This window comes from Haliotis rubra, unplaced genomic scaffold (assembly GCF_003918875.1).
Source record: "Haliotis rubra isolate DU_JTF1 unplaced genomic scaffold, ASM391887v1 Scf4, whole genome shotgun sequence".
NCBI lineage: Eukaryota > Metazoa > Mollusca > Gastropoda > Lepetellida > Haliotidae > Haliotis > Haliotis rubra.
In genome coordinates, this window is record NW_025767079.1 from 6847262 (window position 1) to 6865087 (window position 17826).

General features: G+C 40.3%; 1 protein-coding gene across 1 annotated transcript; it reads left to right on the forward strand.

Moving 5' to 3' along the window:
- The first annotated feature begins 4525 nt into the window (after positions 1 to 4525).
- LOC124287156 (solute carrier family 22 member 4-like) lies at positions 4526 to 10804 on the forward strand. Its single transcript, XM_046723639.1, has 5 exons — positions 4526 to 4686; positions 7092 to 7194; positions 8200 to 8282; positions 9873 to 9945; positions 10520 to 10804. Exons 1-5 carry the CDS (start codon positions 4526 to 4528, stop codon positions 10802 to 10804), a joined length of 705 nt encoding a protein of 234 aa, XP_046579595.1.
- Positions 10805 to 17826: the final 7022 nt, after the last annotated feature.

The following is a 17826-nucleotide window of genomic DNA, read 5'->3' on the forward strand; positions in this document are numbered from 1 at the left end:
TGTCTTATACTTGAATAATTGTCCTTCAAGACCATAGTGCGAACACCATGGTAATGTCGCAGGTCCTGTACAAGCTGAAAGTGGGTGAATGGGTTAATTAGCAATCTGAGACACGTCGGAACGTGAGTGTGCAAACTGCAAGCTGCTGTTACTTGCTCTGTATATTGCTATATATATTGTACGCGGATCACCAGTAAGTGTCTAGTTTTTTCCAGTATCAGTAGTTAGAACTTCCGCTTAATTCCGTTTGACCGAAAGCTACCTTCAACCAACCTTCAACGTGCCACGTACAATCAACGAACCTTCCAGTACATGCAGGTTGCAATTTGGGGAGATAATGTAAGTACATACAATAATTGTGTTTACTAAACATCCCTGATTTGATCGTTGAATACCTAGTTTGCAGCTGGCAGTTCAACAAACTATGAGTAGTAAGTAGCTTAAGGCATCTTTCTCTTCTAAAGGACTTGGAAAACCAGCTTATTACAACTCAGTTACAGTAATATACGCCTCATGATTGGAGGTTCCAATATTGTACGGATTGCCTTTTACAATACTTTGTTTGAAAACTTTCGATTGCTTGTCAAGTAGAGATGAATCCTTAAGCTATTGTTACATGAATCATTATTCCCTACTACCCATGAATGTTTTTCAGAGAGTCACTTAAAATAAGTCGAAACATCCGAACCGTATACATGGGAGAAATAGTGAATGAACAAGTACATTATTCAGTGAAAATACCAGAAATGGGTAGCCATGTACACTCTTCAAAAACAAGAAACGCACAGGCGTTTTCAGCAGTTGATATTTCGATATATGTTGATAGTAATCGTCATTAAGACGATTCCTATGTTTGAATCCCGTTGATCATGCCGTGTTTGTATTGCGCGCAAACGCATCACGAAATGTCTTTGTAAACGTTTGTCATTCAAATGAAAACGATACATGAAAAGTGCATGCAGAAAAACATTTTCCACGTACTGCATGTGCAAAGTGTCGGAAATATGAGTAGAGACAGAAATGCCAAGATTGAATGCAACTTACTGAAATATCACCATCGGACGTTTGGAAGCAGGAGAGTCCCAGTCTGCCGGTGCAAGACACTTCAACGTCCACCACAGCACCATATCTCCATTATGGCATCCATATACCCGCTTTATTCGACCCATGATCGTCCCAGAAGAAGTAGACCAAGAGTGACACTCCTGCTCAGGACCCATTCTTCCGGGTGCTTCACCTACGTCACCGACAGGCTACAGCAACGGACACTGCAGGACAAGTGCCCTGTGTTCGAAGAATTACCAAGCAAACCATCAGAAATCGTCTGAGAGAAGTGGGAATTCGAGCATATCGACCAAAAGTTGGAACTGTCCTGACACGACCAAACCGAGAACGACGTGTCCAATGGTTCAACAGGGTACAGAATTGGAACCTGGGGAACTGGCGACGCGTTGGGTTAAGCGATGAATTGCGTTTCGTCCTGCAACGACGGGGTGGGAGACAACGAGTCTATCGAATGTCGACACGAACGTTTAGCGCCGCACTGCGTTCAACCGGTGGACAGATTTGGTGGAGGAAGGGTCATGGTATGGGGGAACATGCCCTACACGGGTAGATTAGAGCTAGTGGTAGTTTAAGGCAATGTTACAGCAAATCGCCACAGCGACCAAATCCTTCGGCCAAACCTCCTCCCACTGTTTAAGCGCCAGAGGGAGCTGCTTCAACACGACAATTCGACGCCATACAGTTTGTGTAACAGGTGTCCATCCCGCCAATGCGAAGGTCAATATCCTTCCCTGGCCTTCCAAATCGTCGAATCTGAACCCAATCCAGCCTCTATGTGACGAACTTGATCGACGCGTCCTTAAACGTCACCATCGTCTTCTTGCAGAACTTGCCAAGGCGTTGCAGGAGGAATGGTGAAGAATTCCCCAAGCAAAAATCCGACGACTTGTGCAATCCCATCAAGGCGGTGTCGAGCAGTGACGGCTGCAAGGGATGGTGTCACCAGGTACTGACCTGAACGCCCCCATGTGTCCACACATGTGCAGTGAGTGAACTGAATTAATGCTGACCATGACAACAATACATATGTTCATCCGTGTGTCGAATTGCTTTCACCTACGCTCAAACTTATTCGACTTATGTACACTTCAATACATTTAATTATACATTTCATTGTTTTGAGCCTGTGCGTTTCTTTTTTGAAGAGTTATACATATTCCTGTCGGTGAACCGATTGTGGTGTGTATTGATTACATGTACTTTAATGATGGCAGTATCCGTACATTTATTAAAACAAATGATACGAAACAAATACGCTCATGACGTATCTTACGTGAGGGTTCTATTCGGCTATCGTTGTCAATCCAGTCTTATACAACAGACAATTTCAGTCGTTGCGAGATCTACGTTATTTAACTGAAATGATGTCTTGACAAAATCATTAATACTTACGGAAAAACCCGTGGTGATGCGGGTTGCAATTGGTCTACAGAGACGACTAACGAGATCGGGTGGTCAGGCTCGCTGACTTGGTTTACGTCATCGTTTCCCAATTGCGTAGAACGATGCACATGATGCTGATCACTGGATTGTCTGGTCCAGACTCGATTATTTACAGACCGCCGCCATATACCTGGAATATTGCTGAGTGTGGCGTAAAACACCAAAAAACAAACCCTACGTAAAGATTCACGCGCCTCAATTACATGTGTAAAGAAATAACAATTCTTCCCTTTAATGCACGGATGCTTCTAGATCCATCTACAAAGGTAGAGCAACATTCACTCAATACTTGGAAGTCATGCATTTGGAAACACTCATTGATGATCTTGGAGGATTTGGTACTTACCAACTGATTCTGGTTCCGATATTGGCGTTATCCATGCTGGTAGTTGGTCCTACCATGTTGATGATGGCATTTGCTGGCGTGGAACCTGACTGGTGGTGTACGTCACAAGATCTACAATCCAGCCAGACGAATCTGAGCTATGCGAACGAAAGTTACCAAAATTGTTTTTGGAACGGATCATGTGAAAGGAAGTTCAGTGATTCCATGGAGACAGCTGTCACAGAGGTAAATATGCGAAAACTGTTTTTTTTTACTTTCCCAGTAAAACATGAGAAACCCACAGCAATGAATGAACGAGTGAGTTTGTTTTGATGCCACTTTGAACAGTATTCCAGTCATATCACGGCATGTAGGAGGAAAGCCCGAAGATGCCTCACACGTTTAAACCTTTGATGATACCTACGAGCATAAGTATGGTTCTAAGATAATTGAAATCATTACTGGGGCGAATCGGGATTCGAACCTACAGCTGAATGTTTCGAGCGTGCCCAAATGTAAATATGTCATGCAGGAGCTCTGATATCTGTATTATTTTAATCCAACATCATCGGGAAAATAATTGCATACTAAGTGCATCATTACAGCACACGTGTATCATATGCCTTTGCACCTTCCCCTAATTTCAGTGGAACTTGGTCTGTCAGATGAGCTGGATCAGCAACGCAATGATCTCCATCCAAATGGTCGGTGTGCTGGTTGGTACAATGATCGCTGGCTATTGTGCAGACGCATATGGTCGGAAAAAGGTTTTCTACAGTGGACTTCTTCTCATCTTCATTGGGAATACGGCTTCAGCCTTCTCTGTTTCCTGGATCATGTTTACAGTTTTACGAGCGGTTCTTGGCATTGCCTGTAGCTTTATATTAAGTACAGTATACCTCTACCAGATAGAGTTTGTTGGAAAGAAATGGCGAGCATTCATTTCGTCCCTTCCATCTTGGTCGGTGTCGATCATGATATTCAGCCTCATTGCGAAATGGCTACACCACTGGAAATGGCTGCATCTCTCAATGTCAGTTTTGACAGTTCCCATCCTCTTTACATGGTTGTAAGTAATAAAAAAATATGATACTTAAATCATTGAGTGAGTTTAGTTTTACACCGCTTTCAGCAATATTCCAGCAATATTACGGCAGAGGAAACGAAAAATGGCCTTCGTACATTGTACCCATGTGGGGAATCGAACCCAGGTCTTCAGCGTGACGAGCGAAAGCTTAACCACAAGGCTACCCCACCGCCGCTATATTCAAATCAAGAATCAAAATCGTACAAAAACTTTCAAAACTGATCTTTGTCCTTTGTCCATTTTGTAAAAACTTTAGACATTGGCCAGAAGACGGTCTCTCAGACATATCGTAAAAGTCCTGTGATTTTGCATCATGTTAATGTTAAGATGCTGCTTACACACACCGGGATGCGTGATTGATTCAAATACCATTTCATAACAAAAGTATAAAAAACCACCATGTTTGATCACATGACACAAGTTATGCGGAATTTGATAATATCTTTCAAGTACAACACTGGGATTAGCTTCATACATTTTTACGATTAAGCTCAAAATCTTTTCTAAAGTCTTGGCTTCTATTTTTGCAAAGCTTTGTGCCAGAATCCGTCCGTTGGCTGGCTGTAAAAGGCCGCGTTGAGGAGGCGAGGCGTCTTATCCACAAGATGGCGGCTTACAACAAGAAGCCAGTTCCAGATACTTCTATCCTGGATCTGATCGCCAAAGAGGAGAAGGCAGAGGGGGACAAAGCCAACTCCTACTCATATAAAGATTTGCTGATGACAAAGAAACTAACTCGGAAAACAATATTTTCATGTTATATCTGGTAGGTTGATCAGTAGATTATGAATAATAGTCTCCCTGATACACTGGGAATGCATTTTGTAATGATACTTAGGTAATCCCAGAAAGCTATTTTCTAATGTTTAAAAATGTGTACGATGACTCAGCAGTTGATACCCCTGACAAAATTAACCCAGTATTTGTATGTTTAGGTGAATACCGCACCTCAGTATGTCGTCACGTCACTTGGTGTGGCACAACATATATTAAATTAGAATCGGTAAAAGAAAGGTGACACAATTCGAGATCGTGCTTGTCGTAAAAAGGAATACACATATCCCAGCTGACACACGGCGTTTTTGCAACGTTGTGGGAAGCGTGTAGATTGGTTACGGCATGACACAACGTTGTCACAACGTTAGTATTACGTCATTTTATAACGTTATGTCACTGCGTAATAACAACGTTTCTTATAACTGTCTTTCTGTCACGATAGAGTTTCTGAAAAACTTTTCACTTTGAGAATCACTTTCTGATTCTTCACTATTCAGCTACAGTTTCAGAAACACACGACCAAAACAACATGCAAATTGACGAATTAACATTGAAGTGAATTTCTGGTTTGTTTCTTTTTTACTGTTCACTTCAAGGACAACTATTAACGTTAAATAGATCTGAACCTTAAGAGAACGTAAATTACGTTAGCATCAAATAACTTAACCTTGCGGTTAGTTTGTGACCTAAAAATGACGTATACGTCAGGCCACAACGTTGTGACAACGTAAAAATCGGAGTCCACAGAATAACGTTGTAACAACGAAAGCATAACGTTGTGACAACGTGAAATTGTTAGCTGGGATTGGTTGATTTCTTACTTGTACCTACACGAAATATTTTTTCCAGCATACATGGTTGTATTCCCATGAATTCCTTTGCAACAATAACCTCGTTGTAATAATATATCATTCGACAATGTGACACGCTGGAACTACGAATACATAAAGTAGTATCTTCGCTTGTGTCAGTACTTGAAATAATATTCATGATATTAATATATTGTGACTTGTGACTTCGCAGATATTCTTTGAAAACTCGGTGGGTGTATCTCCATTGTATCACCAGGAAACAGGAACTCTTTTGAGTTCGGCTAATCGATACAAGAGAAAAAAAGAGATGTTTTCACTGTATGTCAGATGTGACATGTTATTGCAGTCATGTGTTTCATTTTGCAGGACAATATGACTATTTGAAGTAAATCTATTGTCAAAGTAAATCTATTGTCAAAGTAAATACACGCAGGACAGCAATAAATGTACAATATGATATGATTATGCAACATGTGGTGATGTGTGGTCCTGTGCTTGGGGCTCAGGTCACGAATCAGTTAAAGTTAAGCAACGTCGAGCTCGGATAATCCTTGGATGGGTGACCGTGTTTGGCAGCTTGACTCCTGAGAGTTTCTAGGACTTCAGTCCTGCCCCCACAACGAGGCCATGTGATACATGTGATCTCACCTTAGGCAAGTGAGTTTGTCCAAAATTGCCACTGTTCACCCAGCAGAAAATGTGTAGCCGGTTGGATAAAGGCATGTGACTATAACCTTCTAGCGCCTAACAGGCAGCTTGGGTTATCCGGGTAATAATAATCAGATTCTGATTACAGTGTCCATGGAGCAGTTGGATTCTAGTCGCTATATAAATGAATTATTATATTTATTATATGCCATAAGGCTGAATCATGATGTCCAGAAGACATGAACGAGAGATTTTTGCAAGGATGTAAATTAAGGAGGTAATTCTCTGATGTCACACGGCAGTCGAAAAAATAGTTGATGTTTCATTGAAGTGGCTATTGTCTTTGTAGTGAGTGAGTATGGTTTTACGCCGCTTTTAGCAATATTCCAGCAACATCACGGTTGGGGACACCAGAAATGGGCTTCACACACAGTACCCATGTCGGGAATCGAACCCGGGCCTTAGGCGTGACGAGCGAACGCTTTAACCACTAGGCTACCCCACAGCCCCTATTGTCTTTGGAAATCCCTGAATCGAGACAGTAGAAGAATGTGGTGGTGTGTGGTCCTGTGCGTAGAGCTCAGGTCACAATCAGTTGAAGTAAAGCAACGTTGGGCACGGAAAGTCCCTGGACTGGTGACCGTGTTTGGCTGCTTGACTACTGAGAGTTTCCAGGACTTCAGTCCTGACCCACAACAAAGCACATGTGATACATGTGGTCTCACTTTAGGCAAATGAGTTTGTTCAAAATTGCCTCTGTTCACCCACCGAAAAATGGGTACCCGGTGAAATAAGTCGTGAGACTATTAACCTTCTTGCGCTTAACAGGCAGCTTTGGTTATCCGGGATAATAATGATCAGAGCAAGATATCGAGCCTATAAAAGACGCGTTATAAATAATATCATTATTTTTTAGGAATTCATTCTTCTCCAGGTTTTCTTGTTCAGTCGTGTACTATGCCATAAGCTTTGGCTTGAAGAATCTGTCAGGTGATTTCTACCTCAACATGCTCCTTATGGCGCTGACGGAGCTGCCAGTAACGCCTTGCATAGTCCTCGTCACCTCTCTGTGAGTCAGTATCTAGGAATTTGTGTCATGCTTTCTGCTGTCTATTCCCGAAATGTGTTGCAACTGAAAAAGCTGAGATATTCCCGAAACTGATGTTATTATCAAACCGATCAAACATCATTGATTTCTAAATGATTATAAATTGTTTTCGGAATACACGGCAGTAAAACAGGCAGTATAGGAATACCTGTAAAACCTTTGCTGTGTGACTGAATAGTTCCATCTTTACTGAAAATATCCACGAGAAGGGAAATATGTTTCTTTTCATAAGAACCAGACAATGAGTGGCACAATTGATCATTAATTAATTGATTAAATTCCACCGAGTTAACAGTTAAGGAAGTTTTCCTGCACTAAGATGTTGGCACAAATGAAAGCGACAAAACAATTTCCATATTCAAATGAAATATCTGTCAAAAACAGATACTGTTGTACGATTCATTTGTTCGTTAAGCAGCATCAAATAGTAATAATAACAGGTGCTCGCGAAAAGGTGAGCGCACCTGCCCCACCGGTTGCAAACCGTCATAAACACAAGGGCAGACAAGTCAGTTATTCACCTGAAAACAACAACTCGGGAAGATGTGGTACAAGTCAAAGTAAACGAAAATAACATGTGTGCAAACCAGTTTGTCAACATCTTGGCCATTTTCTAAAATGTACTGTATCCTGCAAAATGGTTTCATTGTGTTTTCGTATGAAAATTGGCAGAACTGAATTTGGTTGTCGGCGCTAATCTATACTTAACAAGGTCACTGGTGGCCTTCATTTTTGCTCAATAAACTGGTCCATTCCGTTTCACTTAATACCTCCAAAGGGGTTCCAGGAAAACCTAAGGGACAAAGCTGCACAGGCTTGACGACAACTTGGTCATCTGTGCTCACGTTGAAAAATTAATTTCCCAGAAGTTCAAATAGATAATATTATTCCTGATCCATTCCACACTTAAAAATATTCCTGAATCCATTTTCAGATTTGGAAGACGTATCTGTGGTTCCGCAGCGTTCCTTCTAACAGCCGCGGGATGCTTTGGTTTGGCGATATCGACACGGTTAGGTGAGTCTTTGACTTTAGTACATGTTCTTGAAGAGACAGTAGAACTTACCGTTGATCAAATGAGTAGGTGTGCTGCAACACTGCAGTGAACACACACACACACACACACACACACACACACACACATACACATAATTTCGTCAGGTACATATATAAAGGACTAATAGTTCTTTATATCTGGACTTTATTTTAATTTATGCACCTGAAAACACGACTTGTTTAAGAATCAGTTGCTGCTTTGTCCCATAGCTCCGGAGGAAGATAAAGGGAACTATATCAACGCATGCGCAATGATGGCCAAGTGTACAAGTCTTCTAGGCTGGCTGGTTATACAGGCCTTGTGTGTTGAACAGTACCCAACTGTGATCAGGTATTGGATGTGGTCCTGGACCAAATTCACGCGTTCCGTTAACACCTGGTGCCATCACTTATGTTCAGCGATACATTCATGTTCTATTCACAGCTGTTTTACCTTTGCGTCCTTTTCAGAAATTCGAGGGTGGTTATTTTATGGACGTTTTATATAATTAACAGCAGCAATATTTTACATTAATATTTTCTCACGCACAGCGATATATAAGTGCCACAGCGTCATACAATAGGTTACAATGCACCATTAACATAGTTAGGAAACGCTTGCAGGAACCAAAATGTCAGCCTCGAAAATTGGTACTTATGTCCATTATGTTGGACATAATACAATTGTTGCTTTGCTAGTTATAATGCCATGCTGTCCCGCTTGAAATCAAAGACAGGTTAAATCAAAACGAGGAGCATTCCTGGGACAGAAATCTCCAAACTGTAAAGAACACAAACTGTTTTAATTACAATGTATGGAAACGTTTGAAACGTCACCGCCAGGGAATTGGTCTTAATTATCTACCGAAACATATTCCATTAAATTGTCTAAAGACAAACTGGTAAATAATACTTGATAAGTATTTGAACGGACCACTGGAAATCACTCGTTCGCGTAAAGTGTGCGGGTGGCCTTTTCTGACAGTAGCATCCGCCTCTCAAAATTTGAATGAAGACGTATTTTATTGTTCCCTAAGGCTATAATACAGGGACTATATCGGTTTCTTTCCATCACTTGTGGCCACAATTAATCTCAAAACGAGAATATTTCAAATGTATGTTCCATGTTTTGTCCCTCACTCACTGACGTGGCACGTCACCCACTTGAGAAAGTCACCGCTATTGCAAACCGGGTTAGAATTGCTCTACAGCAACCCTTGCTTGTCGGAAGAGACGACTAACAGGATCAGGTGGTCAAACTCGCTGACTTGGTTGACACATGCTATCGTATCCCAGTTGCGTATCCAATGTTTATAATGTTGATCAATGGATTGTCTGGTGCAGACTCGATTATTTACGGATCGCCGCCATATAGCTGGAATATTGCTGAGTGTAGCCTTAAACACCAGACAAACACACGCCACTATTGCTCTCAGAGATACCCGCGTATACCAAAACATTTGCCATACTAAGATTTTCTGCTTTTGATATTATCACAGCTTACCTATCGTATCCTCACAGACATAACACTTTTATCTCAGCAACTAATATTTTATTAATGCGTTTTTAAAGGAATTTGGGATACGCTGCTATGAACTGCGGTGCACGAATTGGTGGTATACTCGCAGGTCAAGTTCTGACTCTGGTGAGTTGCTAGTTGAGTTCAATTTTCATGAGTACATACATTATCGTGTCTGTGTTGTAATGAGAATACTGAACTTTGAAGAAATTCAATTCCATATTCCCTGTGCTGGACAACCGAAACGTCAAGAGAAAAGTAGACATATTTAATTTCTTGTCGCACGTTGTAACTTTTTCAGTATTGTCAGAGACCATATAAAAGATATAGTCTTCTGCAACGCAAACACTGTGTTCAGCAAAGCAGTCATGACGTGGAAGCAAAACTTGGGACTCCGTCAACCTGTTGCGTACGGTTCTGCCACTAATTGGCGTCAAACCAAGAACACATCGAGCTGTCAATAAGGCAGTTAAGTGTCGATTGCGTAGATGCACCAACCGAATATGGTTGTTAGTAGCATAGACACACCTATGAACATTCTTCACACATCAACTCTGTCCTTTGCTTTAACATCTTTACATATATGTCCTGAGTTTGTTTCTTTTTAATCACTGTAACTATAGATGCATATATTTTGAGTTGTTGAAATGAATGCAACATCGTGTATATTTTACAGATGCCTTTCCCAAATCATTTTCAGGGTGGAAATAAGGATTTGATGGTGCCATTCATTGCACTGGGAATCATTGTGTTCCTCACAGTGCTTGCTACACTGGGACTTGACGAAACAAAAGGAAAAGCTTTAGAAGACACCATGAAAACCTTTACATCAGAGACGCCTGAGCGGGGGAAGTTACTCATAGTGGAAGAACAACCATCACGTCCTTGTGACTACCAGCCTGACTTGCTTCCAGACAAAGATGCTTCCTTGAATGGGAACAAAGCGGTGACTAAAGCTAAGCTCAAAACGTCACAAACAAGCTAAAGCAGAAACATATGTGTATTTTATTCGTGTACATATTCAATGCCATATGATTAAAACATTATTAGGGTTCTTCATTGACAACTGACTGTTTCAATAACAAGTTTCAACAACATATGAATTCTGAATTCTTGAACAATATGGAATCGAGAACCATGATAAACGTACTTATTATCCATAGTTTAAAGCTGAAATCGCTTCTATAAGGAGGTCCCGTTTAATGTATATTTGATATTTGCACAATGTGCAATTTAGTGATTTTCGACGTTGATTGGTCGATCGCATATTTGTACATTTTCATTGGATGCTGGAACTACTTTCACATCACTACGTTCATCAATAATATTTCATCGATTCATTGACGAATTGATCGTGTTGTAATCGCACTGATTCGAGATTTTCAAATTGAACCAAAAAAATATTTAAAGAAGCATACGGGATTTCGATTTTGATGCTAATTTAATGCTTTCTTTCATACTTCATTAACAATATGGCGTCGTTTACTTAACAACATGGTTTGTAATAAAAATTGTCTGAACGTGATCAAATCGTCTGCTTCTTTATAAACAAACATAGCTACCCAGTTAACTCCAATCAAAGTCAATGGCCTGGTTGAGGTGGACGGAGACATTACTGGACGTGTAACGAGAATAATACAACCACTAAATTCCTTCCACGTGTATGTGATAAACACTGAATATGGTGAAATGGAAGTCGTAAGGTATAGACTGGAAGTGCGAGTCGGCTTCTAACCAAAGTCCCCACATGCCTGAGAGTGTCATAATTGACTTCCTGCAAGATGATTTTTTGAACCCCCAATCGAAAAACAAAACTTTTGGCAGGTTTGTTCCTGTTTTTGACCATGACAATGACAACGTTTTGGCTGCGAACGAAAACTGTCGTCGACTCGAACTCGGACTAACTCGTTCCTGATAGGGACACTGACGCGAGCCAAAACTAGGTCACAGTCCGTTTCAGCAAAATGTTGACAAACTGTTCGTAATTGTGTACTGTCTTCTTTAAAAGGTTCACCATTCCTGCATGTTATTGTTCCCTTGCAGATTGTAACTGTTTTATAAGTTAACGTTAACATAAAATGACAGGTTTTTGCTGTTTTGTACTTCTGGCACGAGTAGTAGTCCGAGTAGATCTAGGCTAGATCGACACATTAGCGATCCACAACTAAATATTGAATATGTGATTGTACTCGTTAAAACTAAACTTAATCTTTACAAGGGGTGTGGTTAATGAAATCGCCATCAAAACGAATTTGAAAACCGTTGAAGTTTGTTGTTTTTCATACCGTTTTCTACAGTACTATATTGTGGTTCGTATGCTATTCCATTAGGCTTGAGCAGTTTGGTTTCATCAGCGCATTAACACAGATCAGCATTTACATAAGTAAACCATTTGGTACGTGAAAGTCACTTCGCCGTAAAAACATTCGGATCGGAATTCTGAATGCATTTCTTAGAGACAACTGGTAATACTTATATAGTGCAGGGGCTTGTGTAATTCCGTGGGAATTACATGTTAATTTTGGAACCAATACAAATTGTAATCACTATTGTGTATGGATTCAGAAAAAACATGGTTTTATTTTTTATATTTGCTATAAGTGTCATTGTGGGGTGATTGAATATGAGTTCCCAAGATTGCTTGCGATACCATTTCGAGAAAAACATGTTTTCATAAACCTATTACAACATAGTCATGTCGCACATCAAAAGGCAGCATATGATGTATGATATAGAAATATCATATGACATATAATATGACATAATCATATTAATTAATCAAATATTTTCTTTCCTTCATCGGACACCACCATTGTAAGTATTGACCTATATCAATGGAAACCATTTACTCAATTAATGTATTCTCCCATTTCATAATATATACTACCATGACACACTTATGTAGTAATAATAGTACCGAGGTAAGGTAAATGTGAGTATCATATAGGCGTGCACAAGTGTCGAATCAGGCCTACCAGTACAGTCAAAATTGACACACTGACACTCGTGTCTGGGTAATTAAATGGCAAATGACATAAAGCCAAATCAGCAGTCAGTATAAACTGAATGTATTAATACATTTGAGTGACAAATTACATCACAGCGAATAGATAACTACACATTACAAGTGGGGTATGCAAGTGTAATATATAATGTGCACTAGTATATTTATTTTAACTTTCACATTGTTAAGTAACTTGCATAGTCAATCAATCCGTCATTAACCTGCAAGAACAAAATATGCTGTTGAAATACAAACTTCGACATTATTTGTCATACAAACACAAGCATGTCTTCTACGCATATTTTTTCTTCATTTGGAAAGTAGAAGGGCCCACGTTAGAGAACATGCCTCCGCCTTGCACAGCAATCTCATTTCACTGTTACATTTTCAAAGTAATACTGTGTACTTGTACTTTAATGTACTTTCACCAAACCGTACGCAGATAGTATTTGTGTCATACCTAACATAACAACCAAGATTCATTCAAATCCATCAATAACTTTCTGAGATACCATTCATATTCTCCATTTATTTAACATTGCGATTATTTTCAGAGTACCTCAGTGTACATGTACTTTAACATACACTCTTCAAAAAAAAGAGACGCAAAATATAATTTGAAAATAATGATCGAAAGTTTGTACGCATATGTCAAACTAAGCATGTTTTTAGGGTTGGATATTGTTGTTGGTATGATTTAGAAGAACATGCGAGAGCGAATGCAACCATAAACGGTTTTGAATGGTTTTATCGATCACGATTGTCATGAAGAGCTTGACTGTTCTGGAACACAACCAAAAGCCGCCATTATTGCTTTTCGTGTGCAAAGCATGAGTACAACCTCTGACTATAAAAGACCCAAATGCATCTCGTAAATTCATCCAAGACTCTTGCAAATACTGGATGAGAAAATGGGACGTCTCAACGGTGCCCACAGAAATATTGCCATTGAATGATTACAAGCTGGCGAATCCAAGAGTGTCGTGGCGAGGACCTTCAGCATTGATCCCAGCGCAATATCTCGTTTGTGGGATCTCTTTGTGCATTCCATTTCGACAAATGACCATCCAAGACCAGGAAGACCGTGAGTCACCACACCAGCCCAAGATCGCTACATCCGGGTAGCCCACCTACGTGCCTGCCATCGTTCCGCCCGGGACACAGCACAAGAACGGCTTGGAGCCCGCAGAATGTCCGACCAGACAATCAGAAACCGTCTCCGAGAGGTAGGTATGCGTGCCAGGCGTCCAAACGTTGCCCCCTCTCTAACACGATTACATCAACGTCTGCGAGTCAGGTGGTGTACCGCGGTGCAGCCATGGAACCTTGGAAACTGGAGGCACACATGGTTCAGTGATGAATCGCGGTATCCCCTCAAGCGACGTGACGGAAGACAACGTGTCTACAGACCACGCAATGAACGTTTTGTATCCAACTGCATCAGGCAAGTGGACAGATTTGGTGGAGATGGTGTGATGATGTGGGGAGCCATCTCACACATCTGCAGATCAGAATTGTTGTACGTCCAAGGCAATCTTACGGCCGCTCGATATATCGACCAGATTCGCTGTCCTCACGTGCATCACCTTTCGACCGCCAAAGGGAGCTGTACCAACAGGACAACGCCAGACCTCACACAGCACGTGCTACAGTGGACTACCTGGACAATAACAACATCAATGTCCTCCTCTGGCCCTCCAGATCCCTGGATCTGAATCCAATAGATTACCTGTGGGATCAGATAGATAAACGTGTACGTAAACGTCGTAATCCGCTATCGAAGCTATAACAGTAACTGTTGTTCAACATGCTGCAGGAGGAATGGAGAAGGATTCCACAACGAAACATCCAACAACTGATTCGATCTGAGGAGTCGTGCAGTTCTAGCAGTAAGAGGTGGCCATGCAAGGTAGTAACGTCAACGTCACCTCGTGGACAGCAGTAATGACTATGATGACTATCATTCTTGTGAAATGTGCACGAGACACCAATGTATTGCTCTACATAATTTCAATGCTGTACCGTTTACTTTCGTTGATTTACATAATTGAATAAGACCAATTTTTCAATGATATTTTGCTTTTGCGTTTCTTTTCTTGAACAGTGTACTTTCTTCAACATCTAATTGATTTGTCCTGGGGACATACCCAAGAGATCCAGTAAGTTTCATTGAAAAATCCATCCGGTAGTTTTTGAGTAAAGATGCTAACACATAAATACACACACACACACACACACACACACACACACACAGGGTTGAATGCATACCCTCTGCAACAAACCTTCGGTTTTGGCAGAAGCAATTATGACCATAGTGATTATTATGCATACATATATTATCAAGATCCATGATATATAATGGTAGTTGTAAAACACTTATCACAAGGTACATTTTGATATACTACATGCCTATGTTGTGATAAAAATATATAAAAATATGTTTTTCTCACATTAGTGTTGCAGTTCGAGTATGGGTACCGATGTTCATTTACCCCAGAATGACACTTATAATCATCAGAAAAATGGAACCATGTTTTTTCTGAATCCATATGCAATACTGATTACAATTATCAGTGGTTCCAAAAATTAACATGCACTTCCCACGGAAAGCATTTGCTACATAAGCCCCTGCACGTATAATGCAATAACACCGGTTCAAGTTTAATAGCAAGCCTAGTCGCCAGCTACGGGTTCTCTGAAAACATGCATTTGTGGTAACATGTTTCAAAATTGTCCGCGTATATAAGAGTGACAGGGGTCGCATTCCACAGATAAGGCTCTTTCTCCAAGTAGCTCGGACTGATGGCTTGAATTTTAGCCGAACCGTTCTTGATTTTTAGTCAGGTTTGCTAAAACGTCGATGCGAGGTTATAATATATATTCATCATGTGGTCTTTTTCAAGAACCAGCTGTTTTCCGCATACGTTGTTGTGTAACTACGTTTATCCTACCTTGGGAGACTAGCAATTAGACGAAAGATAGGTGAGAAATGGAAGCGACTGATACTCTACCTAACTGGTATGGAGATGGGTATACAAATGCAATACCATGTTATAATCAATGGGTAAACAACAAGTGCAAACAACGTGTTACATAATGATTTGTTATCACCGGAGTATTACATTTATCACCAATAATGCCCAAATGCTTTATCAACAAATGTTCACCCAAAAGAAAACAATGGAATGAGGACTGTTTTCTTGTGGGATAAAATTGCAACTAATGAGCCTCTTTATAAGACAAGACGAGTGGATTGCGCTGTTGTAAGCTTATTTATGTTGTAGCTGTTATTTGCTTATTACGCTAAAGAAATATCATGTCGATTTTACTGTAATATAAGGACGCAAGTAATGAGCAAGAACTGAGCGCTGGACGTGATTTGAACCAACTCTGCTGATCATATTCATTATGTACACAAGTCATTATTTCTGCTCTCGTCAAACTGTAAACAAGGAGGGTGTGGGATTTGATAGTGATCCATACACGTACGGTATAGTCGGATAGGACACGATCCTTTAACAGGCATTTCGTATAAGGGTGGAATGGTTTTTCCTTGTTATTTCCAGGTCGTGATACAAGTGGAATTTGCTCTTGAAAGCCCTTGTTCACGCGGCAGAGTTTCCACATGCCAAACCTCTGATTAAGAGAAATTCCATCGGACGTTTCTGTCGATATCATATGCATGTGTTTATGAATCACTGTCAATTAAAGATGATATAATGTGTTCACAAGAAAGTCATCACACTGCATCGGTGCAATTCGTCACAAATCAATATCAATATCAAAATCAAATTTATTTCCGTTCTCAGGAGGCCTCGGGCCTATAGTACCAATACCGTGAACACATGATCAGTTAATAGAATTTTTTGTAAAGTATTTCTTGTGTATGTGGTAGCGTAATAGATACACATAGATAATCTTTCTAAATGCACTTAACTAGAATTTGTTAAAAGAGATATGAATTTGTAAATGTCAGGATGTATAAAGTAGTAGCTGTCAATATACTTATTTCTCAACATATAATGTGCTGGACATATACAAAGAAAATGGTACTCGTCTTCAATTACATTCAGATTACACATTTTACATATCCTTTGTTCTTCTATTAAGCCAAAATACCCTCCCCATTCTATTAGCAAATCGTGAGATGAATAGCGATGTTCATTATGTCAAGCACTTGATTATCTGGTCTAGACTCGATAATTACAGATCACCGTGAAAAAGATGGAAAGGTGCTGAGTGCGGTGGTAGACAGGAAACAGTCAAACAACACGGAATCTGACCATGACGTAGTTCCTAAAGTATTTCTACCTATTTTTCCTTCTTCAGACGCGGGTTTCATACATTCTTATAACACAAGAAGCATCTTTGTATTTCTATAAGAACAACGAACATGGTATATATTCATGTACATCCACAGGGATGTGGAGTGAAGAGTGAAATCAGCACTTACCACTGGGGTATTAACCACAACATCTGCCGGATATTTGAACCATGAGTATGACAAAGATACTGGATGGTGTTCCACTGAACAAATCATATAAGGGATGGCTAGACACAGAAATGTTTTGTCAAACATAATACAATCGCATTAACGATATTCTCTCATCATGATGAACACGGCCATTGTCACAAGGAGCGTCACCAGGAGAAAAGCTGACAAAAAGATTTGGTCGAGAATTATTGCAACGTCCTTCCACAGAAGGAAATTCTCACTTTCTGGGTGTTCCCTCTCCACGGTGTTGCTTAGTTTTGTAGAGCAAGACGAATATTGGCTGAATACCTTCCACTCACATGACCCGACTTTGTGATGCAGGACTACTACAACGTGAGTTGCGATGACGCTGGTAGAGCTGATGCTGATGAGGATGGCTAAATAGATGCTGAAGAGACAAGGGAATTCCGAGTTGGACGGGAGTGTCATGGAGGCAATGGTAGTATAAATCCCATAAGTAAAGGATAGTCACACACAGTAAACGTTTATAAGAGATCTTACAATATCA